Genomic DNA, 24,611 nt, shown 5'->3' on the forward strand with positions numbered 1-24,611 from the left:
TCTTTGTAACAAATTTCTTCATGGCAGCTTTCTGTTTTATATTGCAGACTGATGTGTCAGAATAATAATAATAATAATAATAAAAACTTATATCGCAGTTTGTACCCAATTCAGTTCAGAGACATTTCAAAGCGGAAATGGGGGGGGGGGAGCAAAAGATTATAAATATAGAAACTTAATAACTGGTCCAGAGTTATTATTTTACAAAAGAGGGGGGGCCTTTGAATTTACACGTTCATTCCATGTGTAGATTTCTTTTCTATCTTTATAAAATGTTGGATTTATATTTTACATAAATGTGGTGTCCAGCCTGTGAATAGACCAAACGGCGCTAATGCTCTGCATGTAAAAAGCTACCTGTACTTCTGTGTTCTGTTCTTATCGCTCTTTTGTAGCCTTCGTACCAGAGTGGCTGGTACCGTAGGAGAGGGGAGACGGAACGGGCCACACCCGCTCATTTGTACAGATAGGAGGAAATGACAAGTCATGTATTTATGAGGTACCACTTAGTTCAAATACAAATGCTGTACATTTCTAGCGGAAAAAATAAATTATGATCAACCATGTGCAAAATTCTCCTGCTTCTCTGAATCCTCCCAGTTGGGTCGCAGCCGCTGCCGAGTGCCAAGTTCCGTATTTCGCTCTTAACCGGACTCATCGGTCCTTGGCTTCCGCTTGTGGGACTTTTCCAGAAGCCGCCCCGGCTCGTCTCTGTTCCAGCAGGCAGGTGTCCAGTCGTCGCAGCTGCTTCAGGAAGCCCCAGTTGGGGACGATCCGCCTGCGCCGCTTCACGTGCTCGATGGCGTCGACCAGGGTCATTTCCTTGTAGATCATGAGGTAGGCCAGGACCAGCGTGGCCGAGCGGCTCCGGCCCAGCACGCAGTGCACCAGCAGCTTATCTGCAGCGCCAACAGAGACACATTACTACCATCGTTTCCCTGAGCAGGACACTGGGTGTCTCCAGGGGGGGACTGTCCCTGTAACTACTGGTTTTAAATCGAGTCCAGTCTTACTCTCTGGTCTGCTGAGGGTCTGGTCAATGAAGAGTCCGGCCGGGTAGAAGTACTGGCTGATATCGAAGCCCGGCACGTCCTCTGCCGCCACCCCGTAGTAGGCGACGCCCATGCCGCTGTAGTAATCCGCGCCGGTGTCCACACAGTTCCACGTCCCCTCCGCGGCGTTCAGGACGTGGGTTACGCCCATCCTCTCCAGGCCGTGGCGGCTCCTGGCGGTTTCCCTACAGAGATGTAATATTATACCTGCTGCACTCCGGTTGGGAACGTTCCAGAATGTAACTTGAGAGCACGAGTGCTGTGTACTGTCTAGTGGGTAAAAGTGGGTGAGACGCTCGCCCACGAACCAGAAGACCACAAAGTCCCAGGTTCGTCCCCACTTACCACCATCACGTCCCCGAGTAGGACAGTTAACCCTGAGCGTCTCCAGGGGGACTGTCCCTGTATCTACTGACTGTAAGTCCCCTCGCTCAAGACTTTATGAGCATTTTAGCATTTAGCTTAAGTAGCGACATTTACCATTTTCCGTTTGGTTTTTAAGCCAAGTTCAAGTTACTTTTAAAAAATTTTATAAGAATTTTTTATATAATTTGAGTCTTAATGAAAAGTCTTAAGGCGCTGCTGAATATTAGCGGTTCAAGGCGACTGTAGCTAACTAGTGTGTGAACCATATAATAATGATATTATATCTAGTTATTTCATTCAAAATAGTTAACATTTATTGACCAGACTAACTTAGTGTCACGTAATTCACTGCTAATTGGGTCTTTTTGATTGTAATTCATGGGTTTAATGTGTGTTTATTTTGGCAGATCACCGGTGGGCTTTTCAGAATCGAAATATCTATTCCTCCTGGAAAACATGACAATTTTATTTTTTATCCTGTCCTTTCTATCAACATGCATGATTGCCAGAGCTTTTCCAGAACATACAGGTATTCCAAGAATAACATCCATAATCTTCTTGTTGGAATTTTTAGTTTAAATTTTTTTGAAGCCTGCCCGACCTTTCGGTTGAGACTTACTCGTCTCCGATGAAGACGTTGGGCCACACCTCGTTGACCCGGGTGTACTCCACACACCCGCGGTTCAGGAGCTTCTCCAGCTCGTAGCCGCCTGGCGTGACGTACTCCTCCGCCTCCTTTTCAGGCGCTGCTTTCTTTGGGACCTTTATTCTTTTGCCTGGCGTTCTGCTGCGAGAAGCCATCATGTTCGGCCACTGCTGGTCCAGAGAGGCTTCCTTTAAAGCAGGTTTCACCAGTTAAATTCGCCGCTGCTTTTGTAAGGAGTTTTGTGATGTTGGTAATGCCGTGTTCATTTAGATGGAAATAATTTGTCTGCTCTGGAACTGCCAAGGTTGAAGGTCCCTGTGAGTTGTCCTCTGTAAGAAGCTTGTGTAGATATGATATGCTGTGTGAAACATGCCTCCAGTGGCGTTGTAATGAACGTGTGTGTGTGTGTGTGTGTGTGTGTGTGTGTGTATCTTCTCCTGCGCCTCCATGTTGTGTTTGGGTGGAGAAGAAGTGGGGTTCCGGCTCTAATTACGGTTCTAATACCGCATCGGTCGGTATCTTGAGTCAGTAACTTGGTCAGAAGGAGCCATTGAAGGAAAGTGCAGGGATTATTACCTGGACTCCGAGCTGAGCGGAACGGGTCCGTTTCCTGGGCGCGGGACGCCAGTGTGTGACACGGTGGCGGCCGGAATCTTGCCTGCGGGTATTTTTAGATGGCTCGGGGCCCCGCCCCGCTCGTGACGGAGGTAGGACACTCGCCGGCGGGTGTGCGGACGAGTGACTGATTAAAGATGAGCTTCTGGAAAGCTCATCTTCATCATTTTGTCTGATGTAATCGCGGATCTCCCGTCGTCCTGAAACGAGAGCCCGATCTCCGCGCAAACGTCGCGGTGATTATCCGCCGAACCCTTCATCAATCCGGTCGGTGAAAAGGGCCGCTTTTCATCCCCTCCACCTCCCTCTCATCCTTCACTTCTGCAGTCATCCGGCCCGACGGAGAAATCCTTAAACCTGTGATATCCCATTCCTTTCATTACGGCCCCGGAGGGCCGGGCCCCCGTCGGCGCCGCCGGCGGCCGTTTCATCTCCCTTCAAAGACCGACGCTCGGCGAGGCAGATTCGTGGGCAGGATGGATGTTGTACTGACAGCTCCTGGTGTGAGATCTTCATGGGTTAGGAAGCCGTCGCCGTGGCGAGCGCGACCTCCGCCGTCCGGTGACCTCCGTAAAATCAGAGATTTTTCAGTCTAGATTGTAAAAGGTTCTGAACACACTGGGCTCTGTTCTTCAAACTGGTTTTGAAGTTGAGCTTTTTGCGGTCTTGGTCTCGATGGGATTAAGAAAAAAGGAGAGAATGAGCGCGTCCTCACATCATCATCATTATTTATTACGTGCCTCAATTTTTTATTTATTTTTTTCTCTCCCCCCAAAAACGATTTCTCAACGGACTCACAAGTCAGAAAGGAAACGTCCACAAATATTCTGCTGTATCGCCTTGACTGACAGCTCAGATTCAAATTTTATTTGTCACGTACACAGTCATACACGGTACGATATGCAGTGAGATGCTTTAGCGACTGTACAGACCACAGTATTGCAAATATTGCAAGTATACAATGAACCAATATGCAAATATTTCAAACATAACCAAATATTACACTTGTATGTCTTTAACATAAAATATGTGTATATGTGGTAGGGTGAAGGTGTGCAAATGAGTGAAGTCAAAGTAAAAAGTAAAACAAGGATTCTGGAAGGATCGAGTCCATTCAGGTGGGACAATGTCTGCGTGGACCAGGCACCATGAAAAGTCAGATCTTTGACTGGTTCTGCGTTCCTCGTCGTCAAACTATGAGGGAAAAACTCCTGAATCTGACAAAGAATGTCGTGTATGCGCGCTCAGTACAGGCTTCTTTTTTTTTTGTTGTTGCAAGCAGCTACATCACTATCCTTTGTTTAGACACTAACTGTAGATCAGTGAACCAGCACTTTCTTACTAATGTTAATTTGATTAATTCACTACGACAAAATGTATTTAAGAGTGTCAGTGAACATTTGAGAGCCAGATGTCCATTGTCTTTAATTCAAAGCAAGGGATCATTTCACAGCCATATATTCATATCTTACCCGCCTTTAACTTAACACTAGCAAACAAATCGCCCCCGACTCATTTATGGGTCTCCAAACTATGAAATAACGTGCATGAAGTTATCTAGTCCATTTAACAAATGCGTAAAAAACAGTGAGCATTGCTGTGGTGGCAGCATTTCACACTTTTACTAACGTTCTTTAAAACCGAACAGTCGGCCGTTCCAGGGCAGCGTCCAATCAGTGGAGTTGGGCCTCCCGGAGCGCCAGCCCCTCCCCGATCATGAGGTAGACCGAGCAACCAAGACCCGACCTGCCAGTGCACACAGCTACGGTGTGGAAACGAACAATTAGCACGATGGGTCTTCTCACATGAAGATGCGTACAGAGGAACTGACCTTTTGGGGAGATTCCTTCATGGATGAACTCTGCAGTTGGGAGGAAGGAGGTCAAAGTCCTTGTTGTATGGTGCTTCTGCTCTGCAGTACTGGACCTCCATGTCTGAGGAGAACCCAGGTCCGAGAACCCAGTCTGCTTGCTGGTTATTTTTGTTGGTTTGTAATTATTTCTGAAGACCAGAAGATTAACTTTTAATGGTGTTTTCAGAATTGATGTTTTTAAAAAAAAGAGTCTCTATGTAGGTCAAAATCTGGCAAGCAGTGTTTTTTTTTCTCCACAAAAATGTCTCAAAAAAAGTGCAGAAACCATCTGATAAATATTTTACCACCATGAACACTAGTCATACTTTAAATGAGTTTGCAACGTCCTGCCTCATGTCTTCCTCCGGTGTTCCCCCTCCCCTTCTTTGCTTTTAATGTGCCTTGTTCTAGTAATACTTTCGCTGATCAGAACTGAAGAACATTTGCGAGATTCACTGTCTTGTATAGAACAACAAAAAATGCACTTTCTATCTAGCTTTTGCTAGTGGGCCAGCCTTTGGCTGGCGGTTCTTCTGAAGAAGATGGAGAAGTTCCGAGGTGCTGGGCTTTTTGATCAAATCCACCATTCTCTGCATCATTCTTTTAAAATACATTTGGTGCGGTGTTTTAGTATCACCAATAAGCTCACCAATAAGACTTAGTTAAACCTTGTTCGCTAATGCAACCTGACCTCTGACCTCTAAAAAGGCTGTGTAGCCGCTCGTGTTAGTTCTGCACAAAGGTCGTTTTCGGCCACTTCACCCGTCCTCCTTTTCTCCCTTCCTGCTTTCCTGGGCACTCGTGCTGTGCCCTTGCCAGCGGAAGAGTTATTTTTGGACGGTGCGTCCCTCGTTGGCTGTCAGATAATTATAGATTGCTGTGAGAGTCACAAAATCACGTCCAGGCGCCGGGAGGACTGGCTGAGGAGCGTCTGGTGCAGTGAAGCCGTAATGAGATAATTGTACTTTATAGTGGTAGGAGCTCATAAAGAAATTGTTTTATTGTTCTGGTTTTACTGTGAATTAAAAGTAATAACAACCTTGCAGTATATCCATATCAGTGGAGTTTCTGGTCGAGGTGGCGGAGCTGCTCCAGAAATCCGTCGTTGGGGCAGATGTTCCGGTTCACCGCCACGGCCTTGATGGCGTCCACCAGGGTCACGCCCTCATGAAGCATCAGGTAGGCCAGGACCAGCGTGGACGAGCGGCTGAGGCCCATCGCGCAGTGGACCAGCACCTTACCTGTCAACAGAAAGGTCAAGGGTCAAACTGTGTACTCCGCAATTCATGACACGCACAGTTCCTGGCATCCGGCTGAACAAGAGAGGGAAGTGTAACGTTTCTCAGTAATAAATCCGTCTGAGCAGGTCAGCTGAGGTCTCAGCTCAGCCCGCCGCCTCAAACATCAGCTTCCGCACGAGCCCGTCCAGCCTGGTTCTTACCATACACACTTTTAAAGGTTCGAAAAGAACGGAAATTTGAGAATTTGTGGATGTTTACGGGCAATTTTCATGGCCGAACTGATCAACATAGACCCAGTTTCAAACTAAATTATAATCACAATACTATATAATATTATCAATATAAATAAGTGGGGGAACAAACTGAGAGTTGAATGGAGCGTCTGTCTTTTCCTTCAGGTTGACTATTCCAATAAAATGCTTGCAGGTGTCCTTCCATGACGTGGGTAAATACCTCCGCCGTCCACGCAGCTCTTGATGAAATCGGCCGCCGAGTGGAAGAAGGGGCTCATGTCGAACGAGGGCGCGTCACAGGCCTCCACGCCGTGGTACGTGATGTCGGTGTCACCGTAGAACTCGGCTCCTGTGTTGACGTTGTACTTGCCGTGCGCGGCGTTCAGGACGTGGCTGATTCCGTTACTCTGCAGTGCCCGCTTGTCTTTAGCGGCGTACCTGCCCAGGTAACACAACCTCACCCAGTTACTGATGGAAAATCCCCATGTCTGAACATCTCAAGACGGCAGAAGAAGAAATATTAGTGTTATTGTACCTTTACATTTTATATACTAATTTTTAAAAATTTTCTTTTCATTTTTACACATGAATAAATGTTAAATGTATGTTACAGTACAGGCCAAATTGTGGACACCCCTTCTCATTCAACGTGTTTTCTTTATGTTCATGACCATTTACATTTTATGTACTTAACAAAAAAAGATTAACATGTTTTATATTCTAGTTTCTTTGCTCTGATTCCTGCTTTACACACTCTTGGCATTCTCTCAATGAGCTTCAAGAGGTCGTCACCTGAAATGCTTCTCCAACAGTCTTGAAGGAGTTCCCAGAGGTGTTTAGCACTTGTTGGTCCAGCTCACCCCAAACCATCTGGACTGGGTTCAGGTCCGGTGACTGTGGAGGTCAGGTCTCCACTTTTTGTTAAGTACAGAACTCCACATGTGTTCATTCATAGTTTTGGTGCCTTCAGTGAGAATCTACCAACGTAAATAGTCATGAAGATAAAGAAAACACGTTGAATGAGAAGGTGTCCAGACTTGGACTGTATGTAGTGGTGGCTTGGTGGTTAAGGAAGTGCCGTCCCCACACACTTTTTTTTTTTTTTTTTTTTTTTTAAACGTGAATATTAAAATGGAATATTATTCCAACGCTCTCACATGTCTCCAATGTAGATGCGGGGCCAGACCTCGTCCATGTGCTCGCGTCCCACCTTCTTCACCCACAGCAGTCTCTGCAGCTCGCAGGCTGGCGGGGTTTTGTAGGGACCTTCGTCACTCATCTCTGTGCATCTCCGACTGCAGGCAACAGGTCATTTAATTTAGACACAGTCCATCAGTCCCAAACCCAAAAAAACCCTTCCAACTTGTTCAATCACAACAATTCAGACCGACCTTCCTTAAAAGTACATCGTGAAGAGTTGCAAACCTGAGTTTTAACTGACGACAGTGGTGGCCTGGCGGATAAGGAAGTGGACTCATAATCGGAAGGTTGCGGGTTCAAATGACAAAATAATCACTTCTGCTTCACTTTCAAGATGACCTATGTTAGAAATGTCACACGTTTCATAATTTACAGTTTGAAAAAGGGTTCATGTCAACTTTACTACCCACAGTCCTCTCTCTCTTTCTACCATCAGCTGTTTATGAATTATAGCCCCGCAGCATCTTGGTTCCTTCTGCGCCGGAGCAGGGACCCGAGATCTTCTCCTCTCCCGAGACATTGTGCAGGGGCTGCTGCTCTCGTCACATTTCCTGAGGCGACGCCCTCTTCTCGTCCCCGTTTCCTCCCTGTCCTTCCCTCCCACTTCCTGTTCTGTGTGCACCTTCGCAGTCCTCTTATAAGACATCTCAACCAGTTTAAATCGTCTCTGGAACTGCATTACATCTGGTCATGTACCATCTGTCTTTAAAACAGCCAGGGTTCTTCTAATTCTAAAGAATCCCACGGCTGATCCTGCAGACATCAACAACTACCGACCAGTGTCTCTTCTCTTGTTTCTTTCTAAGGCCCTTGAGCGCTGTGTCCTAGATCCCAACCAGTCTGGCTGTAGAGCAGGTCATTCTACTGAGACGGCCCTTCTGGCTGTTTCTGAGAAGCTACATGGGGCCAGATCAGCAAAACTCTCATCTGTTCTTACTCTCCACGACCTCTCTGCAGCATTTGACACAGTTAACCACAAGACTCTCCTGTCTGTCCTGAAGAGGCTTGGAATTTGGGGCTCAGCATGGCAGTGGCTTGCTTCCTACCTTGATGAGCGGTCTTAACAAGTGACTTGGAAAGGATCAAGACCTGCTTCACACAGACTCTCCACTGGTGTCCCTCAGGCCTCAATACTCGGTCCCCTCCTTTTCTCCCTCTACACAAGATCACTTGGTGAGGCCATTTCCTAACATTGGTTATCCTACCACTTCTATGCTGACAAAACTCATCTTCTCGTTTCCTCCCTCAGATGTACATGCTTCCTCCAAGATCTCTGCATTTCATCTTGGCTGGCAGCCCATCATCTACATTTACATTTACAGCATTTACCAGACGCCCTTATCCAGAGCGACTTACAATCAGTAGTTACAGGGACAGCCCCCCCCTTGGAGACATTCAGGGTTAAGTGTCCTGCTCAGGGACACGATGGTAGTAAGTGGGGTTTGAACCTGTGTCTTCTGGTTCATAGGTGAGTGTGTTACCCCTAGGCTACTACCACCCCCACCAAAACCAAACTAATATAGATTCCAGCAGATTCTTCACCACATCAGGATCTTGCTATCTATGAGGAAGACACTCTTCTAGACTCTTCTGTCTTGTCCCCTAGGAAGTGGAATGAACTTCCCCTCGAGGTCAGAACAGCTCAGTCACTGAGCACCTTCACACGGCAGCTCAAGACCTTCCTCTTTAGAGAAGATTTAGATGAACTTGTAACCTTCTTCTTGTCTGACTTCTGTATAGAAACTAGAACAGAGTGAATAAAAAGATTGTATTCATAGTTGGGGGTCCTGGTGAACCAGAACTGACCACTTCGTCCATGGTGACATGGAAGCACGTTGTAAGTCGCTCTGGATACGGCCGTCTGGTAAATGGCGTAAAATGTAAATTATGGGCAATGAGTTCTTCCAGATATCAACATTACAGTTATTGGTAACAAACAGAACCGAACCCTCCTAGACTCCTGAACACACGCTCACCTGCCTTAGAACGCTGCTTGTGGAGATGTGGCAGTTAGCGGAACGTTCCTCTGGAACGTTCCCTCTGGTTCAACCCGTCGGCCACTGGCTGCAGGGCGTTTTTTGCGTCTTCGTGAGTGAATAAAAGCGGCTGCAGTTGACGTCCGGCCCTCTCGCGGGCTGCGCTGCGCTGCATGCCACATGTCCCAAAATAGCCGACCTCATTCTTAAGGAGCCCAGTTTAGAAATAAGGCCGCAGCTTTTTTTAATGTGCTCCTCGTCGACTTTTACTCAACATATTCATACGCGTTGTGTACTTTCTCATTCCGTGATTAATCTCAGACACGACTCGCATGTTTTCTTTTTATTTGATTTCTTTGGTCCACAGTGAATCTAGTAATAACAAAATAAGCACTTGTATGATAAAGTATAAACTGGCAATTTTGAAAGTGGCTGGGTGTGTGTGTGTGTGTGTCCCAGACACCCGGTCATGGGCAAAACCAGGTGCCAGTTCGTTACAGCATGTCCGTCCGGCCTCACAGGATGGAGCACGTCTTCCGCTTGGTCTTCAGCTGAAGGTCGAGGTCCAGCAGCAGAGCCAGGAAGTTCCTGTTTGGGTAGATGGCTCTCTTCTTAATGACTTTCTGAATGGCGTAGCGCAGGGGCATGTGGTGGTAGAGCATCAGATAGGCCAGCACAAGGGTGGATGAACGGCTCATTCCCATGATGCAGTGCACCAGAACCTTCCCTGAAGTGGAGAGGACAGTCATCTTGTTAATGACAGGCAACATGGACGGGCTCCAGGATGGAAATACTCTATCCCAATGGGGTCTGCATGCGGCCCAGACCATCTCCTTCAAATGAATCCCCAACGGACCTTTCATGTTCAGAAATATATACTGTATATACAGTACAGGCCACAAGTTTTGGACACCTTCTCATTTAATGTTTTCTTTATCTTCATGACCATTTATGTTGGTAGATTCTCACTAAAGGCATCAAAACTATGAATTAACACATGTGGAGTTCTGTACTTAACAAAAAGTGGAGACCTGACCTCCACAGTCACCGGACCTGAACCCAATCCAGATGGTTTGGGGTGAGCTGGACCAACAAGTGCTAAACACCTCTGGGAACTCCTTCAAGACTGTTGGAGAAGCATTTCAGGTGACGACCTCTTGAAGCTCATCGAGAGAATGCCAAGAGTGTGTAAAGCAGTAACCAGAGCAAAGAAACTAGAATATAAAACATGTTTTCACTTATTTCACTTATTTTTTTGTTAAGTACATAACTCCACATGTGTTCATTCATAGTTTTGATGCCTTCAGTGAGTATCTACCAACGTAAATGGTCATGAAGATAAAGAAAACACATCGAATGAGAAGGTGTCCAAACGTTTTGCCTCTACTGTATGTACAGACAAGAGTGGGTAGGTGCATTATGGGGAAAAAGGAAGTAGCTGGAAACATCAATACACTTTCTGTTTGTTTAATTGGACTCACCGTCAGACGACTTCAGCGCTTTGTGGATGAAGTCAGCCGCCGGTCTGAAGTAGACGTCCAGGTCGAAGTAGGTGGAGTCTTCTGCTGGAATGCCGCAGTACACAAAGCTGTTGCCATAGAAACGCTGGTCCCCTATGCTGCCGCGCTTTGAGTGGGCCGCGTTTAGAATGTGAGTGATGCCCAGCTTCTGCAGGGCCGTCCTGTTCTGGGCAATTCCCCTTATAGAAGACAAAAAGGAAAGTTAGGGACTCATTATCATTATTATTTGTTACTGTTAGTTTATTCAATTTATCCGTGTTTGTGTCTGGTTTCTATTTATTGTTATTTACTTTTTTCTTTTTAATCACTGCCATAATGTTCAAGTAAAACGGATTATTTTTGTTGTTACTTGTAGTACTGTTTGTATTTGTATTGGATATTCATGTTTTTGACATTTAATATTCACATTTACAGGTTCAAAATTACATTTAAAAAAAAAAAAAAAAAAACATCAGAATTAGACATAAAATGATTGCATGCGTTATAATCCGTACTGCACTCAGACCCTGTACTCGACCGTTACTGTACTTACAACTGTAAGTACGTCAACACGACACTCACACGTTTCCTATGTAGATATTGGGCCAGACTTCATCTATCTGGTGCAGATCCAGTTTGCAGGAATCCAGGACTTTCTCCAGGTCCTTGACGGACAGGTACTCCTTCCTGGGGTCCTTGTGAGCGGCCATGTCCCCGCTTGTTGTATTTGGCGGGCGGGGCAGCGCTGTACCGCGCCGCGCTGATCAGTCTCGACAGGTGTTTGTTTACAGCCGCTGGCCAGTTACCCGATTTAGTGGCCGGCTGGAACGCGATTACCCCAGCATGTGGCCGCTCTCACAGGGCCACCGTCCCTCTGCGGCCCCCAGGAGCTTCTCCATGTCCTCGGCAGTAGAACATTTGATGCAGAAATGAATTACGCTTCTTTACATTTAACGCCCTGCTGTTCTGAGCCGCAATCCCAAAGCAAACATGAGGCCTGCGAGTCTCAAATTCCTACATGCAGAGCATTAGACCAACATGATGGACCCCAGGGTCCAGAGAGGCGGGATTTCTTCATTCTAATCTCATGAATTAAACATACTGACAGAACAAAGGGACCAGTGGATGGTGGCTTTTCCTCGTTTTCCTTTTCCATTGTGTCTTGGCGAGGTCTGAGTGAGGCAAAAACAGCAGGTGCGTCCCTGATCTAAAACCGGATTTTGCTCTGGGGCGGGGAGCAGCCATGCTTAGCGGTGTCTATTCTACAACATGCTCGACTCAACACATTTCCACCAGCAATTCAGCACTTAGACCCGTCACAATGCATCGGCCCATGCTGGACGAATGCGGGTGAGACTTTGTTCTGATTTCACCAGTCATTACCATTAGCAATGCACTAAAATGAGCTTTTATCTTGCTAAAACCCGAGATCTAAATTCTACAAATTACGTGTTTTGCATAACTGACTTTACTTGTTTTAAATGAACTGGTTTGGAAGATATTTGTTCTTAATAATGTACAGTACAGGCCAAAATTTGGACACACCTTCTCGTTCAATGTGTTTATCTTCATGACCATTTACGTTGGTAGATTCTCACTGAAGGCATCAAAACTATGAATGAACACATGTGGAGTTCTGTACTTAACAAAAAGTGGAGACCTGACCTCCACAGTCACCGGACCTGAACCCAGTCCAGATGGTTTGGGGTGAGCTGGACCAACAAGTGCTAAACACCTCTGGGAACTCCTTCAAGACTGTTGGAGAAGCATTTCAGGTGACGACCTCTTGAAGCTCATCGAGAGAATACCAAGAGTGTGCAAAGCAGTAATCAGAGCAAAGAAACTAGAATATAAAACATGTTTTCACTTATTTCACCTTTTTTTTGTTAAGTACAGAACTCCACATGTGTTCATTCATAGTTTTGATGCCTTCAGTGAGAATCTACCAACGTAAATGGTCGTGAAGATAAAGAAAACGCGTTGAATGAGAAGTTGTCCACACTTTTGGCCCGTACTGTATATATAGTTTTTGCTGTAATATCCCAGCCGTGGCCGCCAGGTGTCAGTGTCGCGAGTCTCCGCAGGCCGCGGGGCCCGGACGCTCCGCTTGTCCTGAGCGCGGCCACGGCGCGATGGTTCCCGCTAGACGCGGCGGCGGCGCCGAACAGAATCCCGACATAAAGCCGCACCGGGCGACCGCTGGCCACGCATGAGGCTCAGGTGAGGCTCCCCGCGGCTTAACCAGCTAAACGCGTGAAACATTTCCAGCGTTTACCAGACGCCCTTATCCAGAGCGACTTACAGTCAGTAGTGACAGGGACAGTCCCCCCCTGGAGACACTCAGGATTAAGTGTCCTGCTCAGGGACACGACGGTAGTAAGTGGGGTTTGAACCCGGGTCTTCTGGTTTGTAGTAGAGTGTGTTACCCCACTAGGCTACTACCCTGATAGGGACGTGTTTGTCTCTATGGCGCCTGCGCGGCGGTTTAGATGTCGAACGGAGCCGATTCGTTCACACGAACGATTCATTAACCTCGTCAGCCTTGAACGCGACGTCGGGCGACGTCGCCCCCGCTGCGAATCCTGGGAAATGTAACGCGGGGCCGCGGACGGTCCGAACCAAGAACCGACTCACCGCGGCCAGCAACGACGGCGTCCGACGAATCACGACACGGTGACGTACCGAGACGCGCCTCGTAATTACACCGATTATAACAGCAGGAACACCCCCGTCACCATCATCATCATCATCATCATGTTCTAATCGCGGGACTTTCCTCTCCGCGTCGAAAGGAGCGCGGACGTGTCGTTCCCTGGTCGTCGTGTGACCTCACCGTCCTGGAACCTACGTGCGTTCTGACCCTGTTGGACATTTAGTGGATCTTGTGAGTATGGACAGTAACACACTCGCCTATGAACCAGTAGACCCGGGTTCAAACACCACTTACTACCATCGTGTCCCCGAGCAAGACACGTAACCCTGAGTGTCTCCAGGGGGGGACTGTCCCTGTAACTACTGACTGTAAATGTTGTTGGTGTCGGTTCTTCCCAACGGTGAGGCACGGGGTCCGGCTTCCAGCTTCCTGGGGTCCGATGATACCGCTGTTTTAGAAGTAAAATATGAAGATGTCTTATAAAAGGACACTCTGTCGTGTTGACGTAGGGACACTCGGGGTTGTCCTGCTCAGGGACACGATGGTGGTAAGTGGGGTTCGAACCCAGGTCTTCTGGTTCATAGGCGAGTGTGTTACCCACTAGGCTACAACCACCCACCTGTGTTGACGTAGGGACACTCGGGGTTGTCCTGCTCAGGGACACGATGGTGGTAAGTGGGGTTCGAACCCGGAGCCGCGCAACATCGGTTTATCCGGCGCTCCCTCCGGGCCGTGCTAGCTTGTGCATTAACGTCCTGCGTACGCGTAACGGAGGGGACAGTTCCCCGTCCCACACGATCCCACGAGCATTATACTTGCGTATTGTAGAGGCGTGTCGGTTGCGTTGATAAGCTCGTATCTCTGAGGATGATGAAATGGAACTTGCTGTCTGACACAAAGTCCACCGGCAGCCCGACTCTCCATCGCCGCACCACGTTCATGCCGCGTCTTCTGTGTGTTTGGACAGTCGGAGTGAATGGGACATGGCCGGTTCCCAGTTAAGCGTCCGCCGCTGGACCACCAAGCACGTGGCCAAGTGGCTGAGGGACGAGGGCTTCTGCGACTACGTGGACCTCCTGTGCAACAAGCACCGCCTGGACGGCACCAGCCTGCTGACGCTCGGCGAGTACGACCTGCGGTCCCCGCCGCTGGAGCTGAAGGTGCTCGGGGACATCAAGCGTCTCATGGTGTCCCTCCGGAAGCTGCAGAAGCAGAATGCGGACGTGCTGGAGGAGCTGGGCCTCTCGTTCGACGGACACCCGCCGCTGCCCGGGGGCGGGGCCGACTGGCTCTGTAACGGCGACCCGGGGAGGGACTGTGACGCTGTGGGGAACGGGTCCGGAATGGACCAGTACCACCAGTACACCAACGGCAAGTACAAGCAGCACGCCCGGCGCCTGGACCCCGAGTACTGGAAGACGGTGGTGAGCTCCGTCTACGTGGTGTTCGTCTTCGGCTTCACCTCCTTCGTCATGGTGATCGTGCACGAGAGGGTGCCGGACATGCGCACCTATCCGCCCCTGCCGGACATCTTCCTGGACAGGTGAGCATAACCCCGCCCTCAGCCTCGTAAGTGTAACCTTGCCCTGTCTGTGAGTAACCCCGCCCTGCACTTAGCTCCTGTGTCTAGATGTAACCACACCCTTCACTCGGTGTTTGTCCATGTGTAACGCCACCTTCACTTACGTGGTGTCCTTGTGTAACCCTACCGCCACTCTCTCTGCACACTGTGTGGAACCCCGCCCACCCTACATGTCTGGATATAACCCTGCCCCACCCTCTCCATGTGTGTGTGAAACCCTGCTCCATCTAGACATCTCTATGTAACCGCGCCCCCACCTGCTATACGCGTGTATATGTAACCCCGCCCACCAGCATCTCAGCATGTCCCTGTCTAACCGCACCTCACACTCTACACGTGTATATTTAACTCTGCCCGCCAGCATCTCAACACGTCCCTGTGCAACCACGCCCCCACACTACACGTGTATCTGTAACCCCGCCTCCACCCTCTCTACATGTACCTGTGCAACCACGGCCCCACACTACACGTGTATCTGTAACCCCGCCCCCAACATCTCAACACGTCCCTGTGCAACCACGCCCCCACACTACACGTGTATCTGTAACCCCGCCCCCAACATCTCAACACGTCCCTGTGCAACCACGCCCCCACACTACACGTGTATCTGTAACCCCGCCTCCACCCTCTCTACATGTACCTGTGCAACCACGCCCCCACACTACACATGTATCTGTAACCCCGCCCCCACCCTCTCTACATGTACCTGTGCAACCACGCCCCCACAGTCCACACGTGTATCTGTAACCCGGCCCCACCCTCTCTACATGTACCTGTGCAAACACGCCCCCACACTACACGTGTATCTGTAACCCCGCCCCCACCCTCTCTACACGTCTGTGTGGAATCCCGCCCACCCTACATGTCTGGATATAACCCTGCCCCCACCCTCTCCATGTGTATGTGAAACCCTGCTCCATCTAGACATCTCTATATAACCGTGCCCCCACCTGCTATACACGTGTATCTGTAACCCCGCCCCCCCAACATCTCTACACATCCCTGTGTAACCACGCCCCCACCATTACTATACATCTGTGTAACCCTGCCCTTCTCTTCACATGGTTAACCCCACCCTTCTGCGTAACTCTCTCTGTAACCCCGCCCCCAGACGCTCTACACATCTATATGTAATCCCGCCCCACACATCCTGTGGATCCCACCCCCTCCCATTCTTATACCCCAACTCCAATAGTCCTTGCCTCGCCGCCATCCTGTCCACAAGTCTGGCTTCGTGTAGCCCCGCCCCACGTGTGGTCGAGACCAGGCAGCGTCCTCACCGAATGTCTCCGACGATTAAACTCCAGGGCCGCCCCTCTCTCCCACAGCGTTCCCAGAATCCCGTGGGCTTTCGCCATGGCCGAGGCGTGCGGCGTCATCCTGTGCAACATTTGGCTGCTGGTGCTGCTCCTCCACCGACACAGGTAAACAGGGTCACCAGGGTCACCAGGGTCACAGCAGTGGATTAAGGGCCGGAGGTGAAGGGGTGACGTTCACAGGTAAACAGGGTCACCAGGGCCACAGCAGTGGATTAAGGGCCCGAGGTGAAGGGGTGACGTTCACAGGTAAACAGGGTCACCAGGGTCACAGCAGTGGATTAAGGGCCGGAGGTGAAGGGGTGACGTTCACAGGTAAACAGGGTCACCAGGGTCACCAGGGCCACAGCAGTGGATTAAGGGCCCGAGGTGAAGGGGTGACGTTCACAGGTAAACAGGGTCACCAGGGCCACAGCAGTGGATTAAGGGCCAGAGGTCAAAGGAAGCCGTTAAAACCACCACGATTGTTCCATATAACGTTTTTAACACCCACAACATTTAAATTTATGGCGTTTACCAGACGTCCTTATCCAGAGCGACTTACAGTCAGTAGTTACAGGGACAGTCCCCCCCTGGAGACACTCAGGGTTAAGTGTCCTGCTCAGGGACACGATGGTAGTAAGTGGGGTTTGAACCTGGGTCTTCTGGTTCACAGGCGAGCGTGTTACCCGCTAGGCTACTACCGCCCCGGAATGATGCTAAGGGTCAGTATTTGTGGTCCTCTGCCGTTATTTCGGTGAAATGGCGTCCTCGCTGTTTGGAAAGTTCTTGTCCCGCTGGGAGAGGGCAGCAGGACACTTGGATCTCGCATTGTTGAGTAACTTCCTGAGGTTCAGCTGTTGCCGTCTGGACCGCAGACGTGACCTTTGGCCTCGGTTCGTGCGGACGTCCAGAGCAGAGCCCTGAAGGACGTTTTCTCCCGCAGGTCCATCCTGCTGCGCCGGCTGTGCAGCCTGATGGGGACGGTCTTCATGCTGCGCTGCATCACCATGTTCGTCACCTCGCTCTCCGTGCCGGGGCAGCACCTGCAGTGTTCCGGGAAGGTACCTCCTCCACGTACATTTAACGCAGGAAGCCCGGCCCGCTGTCCTTCTGAAGGACGCCTGACCGTCTGTCCTCCTCTTCCAGACCTACGGGGACATGTGGTCCAAGCTGCAGCGCGCCGTGGCCATCTGGAGCGGCTTCGGCATGACCCTCACCGGCGTGCAGACCTGCGGAGACTACATGTTCAGCGGCCACACCGTGGTCCTCACCATGCTCAACTTCTTCGTCACCGAATGTGAATGTCCCCGCCGATGATTATGAGGATCGTTTTAGATTAAACTTTTCAGATTGCTGCAAATCCGCCACTCATTTTGTAACCAGGACGCGGGGACGTTTCTTCTCGCCGAATTATGCAACCGAAGAGGAATTATTGCTGTTTTAAAACCCTGAGCCGGTTCCCGTGGAACGAAACGTGGTGCCGGTCCAGTAGCTACAGTGTAAAAAGTGAAAGTGATTGTCATTGTGATGCACAGCACGCGGTGCACACAGTGAAATGTGTCCTCTGCATTTAACCATCACCCTGAGTGAGCAGTGGGCGGCCATGACAGGCGCCCGGGGAGCAGTGTGTGGGGACGATACTTTGCTCAGTGGCACCTTGGCGGATCTGATTACGGGGCCGCTTCCTTAACCGCTAGGCCACTACTGACCCGCTGCTATATGGACGAAATTGTAAAAAATTAAAAAGTGCACCAGAAGAAAGCGTACGAAGAAACGGGAGAAGAACGTAAAGTGGCAGGTGGCAAGTAGAAAGACAACAGGGACTAAAAGGAGGGACCAAGCGTTTTCTATTACGACGTAGTGGGCGTGGCCTGTGACGTATCATCAGTCTAGTGTAAGGGTAGCAGCCCCGTAATCAGAAGGTTGCCGGTTCGAATCCCGATCCGCCAAGGTGCCGTTGAGCAAAGCACCGTCCCCACACACTGCTCCCCGGGCGCCTGTCATGGCCGCCCACTGCTCACTCAGGGTGATGGGATAAATGCAGAGGACAAATTTCACTGTGCTGTGTTTCACAATGACAATCACCTCACTTTCTTTCATACTTTCGGTTCCCCGTAGTGGGAATGAGTTCTCGTCCTCTGGTTGTGGAACCTGTATGTTGACAGCCCGCTTGTTTTGCCCGCAGACACCCCGAGGAGCTGGAACTTCATCCACACCCTCTCCTGGGTGCTGAACCTGTTCGGCATCTTCTTCATCCTGGCCGCGCACGAACACTACTCCATCGACGTCTTCATCGCGTTCTACATCACCACCAGACTCTTCCTCTACTACCACACCCTGGCCAACACCCGCGCCTACCAGCAGAGCCGCCGGGCGCGCATCTGGTTCCCCATGTTCTCCTTCTTCGAGTGCAACGTGAACGGGCCCGTCCCCAACGAGTACGGCTGGCCCTTCTCCAAACCGGCCTTCCTCAGGAGGCTGATCGGCTAGAACCCGGCGACACCTTCACTAGACCCTTCACTTGCCATAAGACGGACTGAGAACGCCGAGCGCGGAGTCTTCTCTCTTTGGGATGGTCGTTAGAAAGGGGACGTGCATGCGTTTATTAATTCCCTCTTCTCCCGACAGCTTGCTCAGCCGCAGACCGTACCAGTATTAGCGTATCGAGGGCCTTTTTACTGTACAGTAGCATCTCATGGACCCGGCACCGGCCTCCGGTTCGCCGCACCTCGTCCGAAACGCGTCAAAGCAGGGACCCAGTTGCCAAGAGACAAAGAAATCCCGTTCTGCGGACCTGCTGAGCCGCGTTCCTGCTGCTTTATAGTTTTACCAACGTGTCTGAAGGCCGAACGACGCCAAACGGCGGAATCAAAGCGGCGAGTCGTTGTCTTAATGGTCATTCTGTTTGCCAATGACGTTTGATTCGAGTGGCACAGTGTTCTTTTTAACTTGTAATAACTTTGTTGTGCTGCTGCTGCTGCTGTCGTCTCACATTTCCGGGCGTGGTCGTCGTGTTTACACTGTACAGGTAGATTCTATTCTGCTGGATCCCGTCTGGGTTTTTGTAAGAAGCGAATCCTTTGCTATCGTAACCCTTTTGCTGTCTTTTAACTGTTTTAATAGTGATGTCTGGTACTTATTGCGGGGCAGGATTCGGGTTTGTTGTAGAATTTACCTTTATAATGTATAAAGTAGCAATAACTAAGCTAACCTCTTCTGGTTATCGTTTGTATTGTAGGTCTCTAATGTATTAAAAAAAAAAACGGAATATCTGCCATTATCAAACCGTTTCCGAATGAATAAAAGTATGTTTGACCATCAAGCTGATCTCCTCCAATGAATACAAAGTAAAAATGTAAATATAATTTCAGTCAAACGTCATCATTAAACCTGAACATGTGCATCAGCCTACATTCTTTTATGGGTTTTTGTTGTTAATGTTCAGAAGAAATCAACTGAGCCCATGGAAATCTGTAAGGGAACAGAATAATTGTACTTGTCCAGACAGAGATTTTAATAATTCGACAACGATCGCGTAAAAAAAAAAGGAAATTATTCATTCATTGTGTATATTTGATGAACATAGTTAATGGTGAGGAAAAACTGAAAAACACTTTCGGTTAGCAAACAATTTAAAAAAGAACATTTTTAAAAGTGTGTATGTATATATACACGCACACGCAGCTATAAAAACGAAGTGTTTATCGTGTTAAAATGCTGCATATTTGAATTTTAGTCCGGCGAGACTCGGGGCACCTCGCCTCCCAGCTGGGGTCCTAGCGGGGTTACGAGAGTTCTCCGCGACTCTGACGCGTCTCCTTCACGCCGCCCTCTCGTCGCCCTCCGGCCGCAGCCGCTCCTCGTCAGCCGGGCACAAGAAGGACTTATTTCACCCCCGCGTCCAGGTAGGACCCGGCCGCCCCGCGGAAACTCCGCTCTCGTCCGGCCGCCCTTCTCCGTTAGCCTAGCGTGCTAAGCTACCTGAGCCGGGAGACCCGCGCCGGTTCGGGGTTCGTCTCAGGAGTCGTTTACAGTCGTTTAAAAAAAACAGAACTTCCTCAGGGGTGTCCCGGCGGGCGAGGAAGCGCCAGTAATCGGAAGGTGCCACCGAGGTCCACTTGATGATGGTCCCGTCCCCACACACTGTTCCCCGGGCGCCTGTCATGGTGTCCACTGTCACCAAGGATGATGGTTAAATACAGAGGACACGTTTCACCGTGTCACCGTGTGCTGCGCTGCTGTGTTTAACCATTTTAGTCGGTACCTCTACCTCTAGTGGAAATAAAGTTAATTACCTGGCAGCTCCATTTACCCAGACTGGAACCGGAACTTCAGAATTAAAATCTGGAAAGTTAACACTGACATAGATTGTGGGTTTTTTGCACGCATTGTCGAGGGTGTGGCCGTGGGTGTGTCCCCTTCTGCGTGACCGTGTCCTACACCTGTGTTGCAGGTAAAATGGCTGTCCCTCCAGCATTCAGCGACCTTGGCAAATCGGCAAAGGACGTCTTCAACAAAGGCTACGGTACGACACCCGAACGATTTTCTATCGCTCACAAATATCATTTATTTATTTATTTATTTATTTATTTATTTATTTATTTATTTAATATGCATTCTTTTTTTTTCTAATCCCAAGGCTTCGGTTTGGTCAAACTCGACGTCAAGACCAAGTCTGCCAATGGCGTGGTACGTCCGTCTTACATTAACATTTACGCCGTTTACCAGACGGCCGTATCCAGAGCGACTTACAACGTGCTTCCGTGTCACCATGGATGAAGTGGTCAGTTCAGGGTCACTAGGACCCCCAACTATGAATACAATCTTTTTATTCACTCTGTTCTAGTTTCTATACAGAAGAAGGTTACAAGTTCATCTAAATCTTCTCTAAAGAGGAAGGTCTTGAGCTGCCGTGTGAAGGTGCTCAGTGACTGAGCTGGAAGTTCATTCCACCACCGAGGGGCCAAGACGGAGAAGAGTCTAGATGAGCGTCTTCCTCGTACCTTTCGTGACCTTTTTTTTTTTTTTTTTTTTTTTGTCTGTCTCATCGTCAGGAGTTCAAAACATCCGGTTCGTCCAACACCGACACCAGCAAAGTCACCGGGAACTTGGAGACCAAGTACAAGTGGGCGGAGTACGGGCTGACCTTCACCGAGAAGTGGAACACGGACAACACCCTGGGCACCGAGATCACCGTCGAGGATCAGGTGTGACGAGCGGTGAAAAGCTGGTAAAATGTCCAGTGGAGCTGATTTTGGGGTGGCTTTTGACGACTTCTTATGCTTTCCAGATTACCAAAGGCCTCAAACTTACGTTTGACACGACCTTCTCACCAAATACTGGGTAAACGTCACCGCGATTGTGGTGTTTAGCCCCTCGCACCGAGTAAGAAGGGTCCGAACTGGTAGTTTTTTTTTGTTCGTGTTCGACAGGAAGAAGAGCGGTAAGGTGAAGACGGCCTACAAGCGCGAGTTCGTGAACCTCGGCTGCGACGTGGACTTCGACTTCGCCGGGCCCACCATCCACGGCGCCGCCGTGCTCGGGTACGAGGGCTGGCTGGCCGGCTACCAGATGTCCTTCGACACGGCCAAGTCCAAGATGACCCAGAACAACTTCGCCATCGGCTACAAGACCAGCGACTTCCAGCTGCACACCAACGTGTGAGCGCCCCCGTTCCTCCCCGCCGCGTCACGCCGCGCACGAGCTGTTACTCGCACGACTAACGAATGGCGCGTTTTGCTTCGGCAGCAACGACGGCACCGCGTTCGGCGGCTCCATCTACCAGAAAGTGAACGACAAGCTGGAGACGGCGGTTAACCTGGCGTGGACGGCAGGAAGTAACGGCACGCACTTCGGCATCGCCGCCAAGTACCAGCTGGACGCCAGCGCCGCCATTAGCGTGAGTGACTGTGAGACGCGCGGCGTGTCTCCGAGTTCTGGCTTCCGGAATGAATCTCTCTGTGTTTTTGTGTTAATTCGACAGGCGAAAGTGAACAACACCAGCCTGGTCGGAGTCGGCTACACTCAGACTCTCAGGCCGGGTACGTACCGTACGCGCTCTTTAAAACGAAACGCGGCGTCTCTCCAGAAGCTTCTATTTACAGCCGGTATCACTGCGGCGGAGGAGGCATGGACCAACACACTGCTCCCCGGGCCCCTGTCATGGTGCCCACTGCTCACTCAGGGTGATTGTTAAATGCAGAGGACACGTTTCACTGTGTGCACCGTGTGCTGTGCTGCTGTGTCTCGCAATGACAATCACGTAATTTTATCACTTTTTCACTTGCAAGCGCAACGGGCGCCAGACTTACGAGGCTGAAGCGGCTCGGGTGTCACATGGGGGTCAAAGACAGTTTAACATAGGTGGGCGGGTTATACTGCTGACTCCGCCCACCAGCTTCTACCAATGAAAAGCTCTTGTTCCAGCTAAGATGAGTGGCGAACGTTTCTTCCTCCCGGTTCGCCAAAAACTCGCCACTTTATTCAAATGTCCGCACGCACGCAGCCAGCGTTCCTACGGCCATTTAAAAACCTGGAAAATGATGGAATATTTTTGAATACGAAACGAGCAATTAAAGTTCATGAACGTACGCCGTGGAGCGCACGCTTCTCCTGTACGACGTTTAAAAGCAGCGCAGGTCTGCGGTACCTTCGCTGGATGTACGTAGCGAGGCGCGGCGCGTGCTGCGCTGCTTCCGTATTCCACAGCGTACATTACAGCTGGTGACCCGACTGGGTCCCTGGTACTGCAGCTCGGAGGAAGAAACGCTGCCGATACGCTTCAGCTTTTCGGGGTCGGCATAGATTTAGTTGAACAATTTTCTGGTAAATTTCACTTTTTTTTTTATTAAAAAAAAGAAAAGTAAATTCTTTTCTAAAAATATCTACAAATCCTGCACAGCTCTTTCACGTTGTCCAGAACGAGTCCCTGATTGATTTTATTTATTGGTGATATATTTTCCCACGCCTCGCCGGGGACCAGCCGCTGTTTCACCATATCACCTGAGTGCTGGTTTAAAAACGTGGAAATGAAGCCTCGACCCGACCCATCGGGTCACGTGGGGTCGGGGTGACGCTGGTCTGCTCATTATAGTTTTACTGAATAATCACACAGATTTGAAGAATTTAATAAATTTCATTTATTTAACTTGTAGTCGTGCCGCTAACGTTGACTTCCTGTCTGCCGCAGGCGTGAAGCTCACTCTGTCGGCGCTGGTGGACGGGAAAAGCATCAACGCCGGCGGGCACAAGCTGGGCCTGGGGCTGGAACTGGAAGCCTAACGCCCGCCGCCACACTTTCTGGGAATTCTGGGACGCGTTCCACCAGCAGGGACGAAGCCACGCGACACCCGGCGCCGTCCGTGTTGTTCACTCCTTGTTAGTTATTCGCTGTGCGTTGATCCGAGATTTTAGCCCCTCCCAAAGTAAAAGAGAAAGGGACGCTTCGGTTCGGTGGCTGCGAGTGACCTCTTGTTGTCCCGGGGTGTGTGTCGTGGCGTCCTCCTCCCTGAACCTCAGCTGTCCTGCACTGCAGTACTTCCTGTTGTACCTCGACCCGTTTTGCACACATTCAAGCATCCTCACTTACGCCTCTTATTCTGCTCGTTTAAGGTGTCTGTTTCTTTTTCTTTCTTTTTTTTTTCTGCTCCTCCCTCCATATTGTAATTCCAGTCAGTCCCGTCTGTGTGTTTTTTTTTTTTTTTTTTTTTTTTTTATATGCCAAAAAAAGCGGATTTTCGGCCAGCGCGGACCTCTGCGTGTGTACGTGGCCGACAGGGATGTTGCTAGTTAACCTTGTGCTGTTCAGCTTGAAAATAAAGTTCTTTACATTTGTCCCACTCGAATTCCATCACTTCTTATTCCTAATCTGGGTCCAGTCACACCACCCACACCCACCTGCCTTGTGCCGTACCGTTGGAGGAAATACAGCGACAGTATGTAAACCCCACCCACAAAACAGCAGGGCGGGACTCCAACCTACAACCTTGGAGGGGTGTGACTAGATTATATATTTATATATATATACAGTACAGGCCAAAAGTTTGGACACCTTCTCATTCAACGTGTTTTCTTTATCTTCATGACCATTTACGTTGGTAGATTCTCACTGAAGGCATCAAAACTATGAATGAACACATGTGGAGTTCTGGACTTAACAAAAAAAGGTGAAATAAGTGAAAACATGTTTTATATTCTAGTTTCTTTGCTCTGATTACTGCTTTACACACTCTTGGCATTCTCTCGATGAGCTTCAAGAGGTCGTCACCTGAAATGCTTCTCCAACAGTCTTGAAGGAGTTCCCAGAGGTGTTTAGCACTTGTTGGTCCAGCTCACCCCAAACCATCTGGACTGGGTTCAGGTCCGGTGACTGTGGAGGTCAGGTCTCCACTTTTTGTTA

The 24,611-nt window shown here is 49.5% G+C and overlaps 4 protein-coding genes across 7 annotated transcripts; 2 read left to right on the top strand and 2 right to left on the bottom strand.

Annotated features, from left to right (window-relative positions):
• Positions 1–15: 15 nt before the first annotated feature.
• On the bottom strand, positions 16–9,366 carry LOC114767578 (uncharacterized). The gene is made up of 8 exons (XM_028959426.1): positions 9,182–9,366; positions 7,163–7,300; positions 6,226–6,443; positions 5,596–5,772; positions 2,641–2,879; positions 2,038–2,252; positions 1,014–1,237; positions 16–899 (listed from the first exon to the last, which is right to left on the bottom strand). The coding sequence occupies exons 2-8, from the start codon at positions 7,282–7,284 to the stop codon at positions 655–657; spliced, it is 1,440 nt and encodes a 479-aa protein (XP_028815259.1). The 5' UTR covers positions 7,285–7,300; positions 9,182–9,366; the 3' UTR covers positions 16–654.
• Positions 9,367–9,516: 150 nt separating this feature from the next.
• On the bottom strand, positions 9,517–12,272 carry LOC114777138 (dual specificity protein phosphatase 13-like). The gene is made up of 3 exons (XM_028966937.1): positions 11,263–12,272; positions 10,663–10,880; positions 9,517–9,908 (listed from the first exon to the last, which is right to left on the bottom strand). Exons 1-3 carry the CDS (start codon positions 11,388–11,390, stop codon positions 9,697–9,699), a joined length of 558 nt encoding a protein of 185 aa, XP_028822770.1. The 5' UTR covers positions 11,391–12,272; the 3' UTR covers positions 9,517–9,696.
• Positions 11,967–19,535, top strand: LOC114777076 (sphingomyelin synthase-related protein 1-like). 4 transcript variants are annotated; one of them, XM_028966932.1, is made up of 6 exons: positions 11,967–12,030; positions 14,301–14,876; positions 16,244–16,339; positions 17,157–17,274; positions 17,360–17,510; positions 18,399–19,535. In XM_028966932.1, exons 1-6 carry the CDS (start codon positions 12,002–12,004, stop codon positions 18,701–18,703), a joined length of 1,275 nt encoding a protein of 424 aa, XP_028822765.1. In that variant the 5' UTR covers positions 11,967–12,001; the 3' UTR covers positions 18,704–19,535. The 4 variants fall into 4 exon arrangements, with proteins under 4 accessions (XP_028822765.1, XP_028822766.1, XP_028822767.1 ...); XM_028966933.1 differs by lacking the exon at positions 11,967–12,030 and adding an exon at positions 12,745–12,900; XM_028966934.1 differs by lacking the exon at positions 11,967–12,030 and adding an exon at positions 13,108–13,564.
• LOC114777122 (voltage-dependent anion-selective channel protein 2-like) lies at positions 19,118–23,636 on the top strand. Its single transcript, XM_028966936.1, has 10 exons — positions 19,118–19,241; positions 19,950–20,118; positions 20,667–20,738; positions 20,853–20,902; positions 21,268–21,420; positions 21,504–21,556; positions 21,646–21,873; positions 21,962–22,112; positions 22,197–22,254; positions 23,403–23,636. Exons 1-10 carry the CDS (start codon positions 19,125–19,127, stop codon positions 23,492–23,494), a joined length of 1,143 nt encoding a protein of 380 aa, XP_028822769.1. The 5' UTR covers positions 19,118–19,124; the 3' UTR covers positions 23,495–23,636.
• Positions 23,637–24,611: the final 975 nt, after the last annotated feature.

This window comes from Denticeps clupeoides, chromosome 2 (genome assembly GCF_900700375.1).
Source record: "Denticeps clupeoides chromosome 2, fDenClu1.1, whole genome shotgun sequence".
Taxonomy (NCBI): Eukaryota; Metazoa; Chordata; class Actinopteri; order Clupeiformes; family Denticipitidae; genus Denticeps; species Denticeps clupeoides.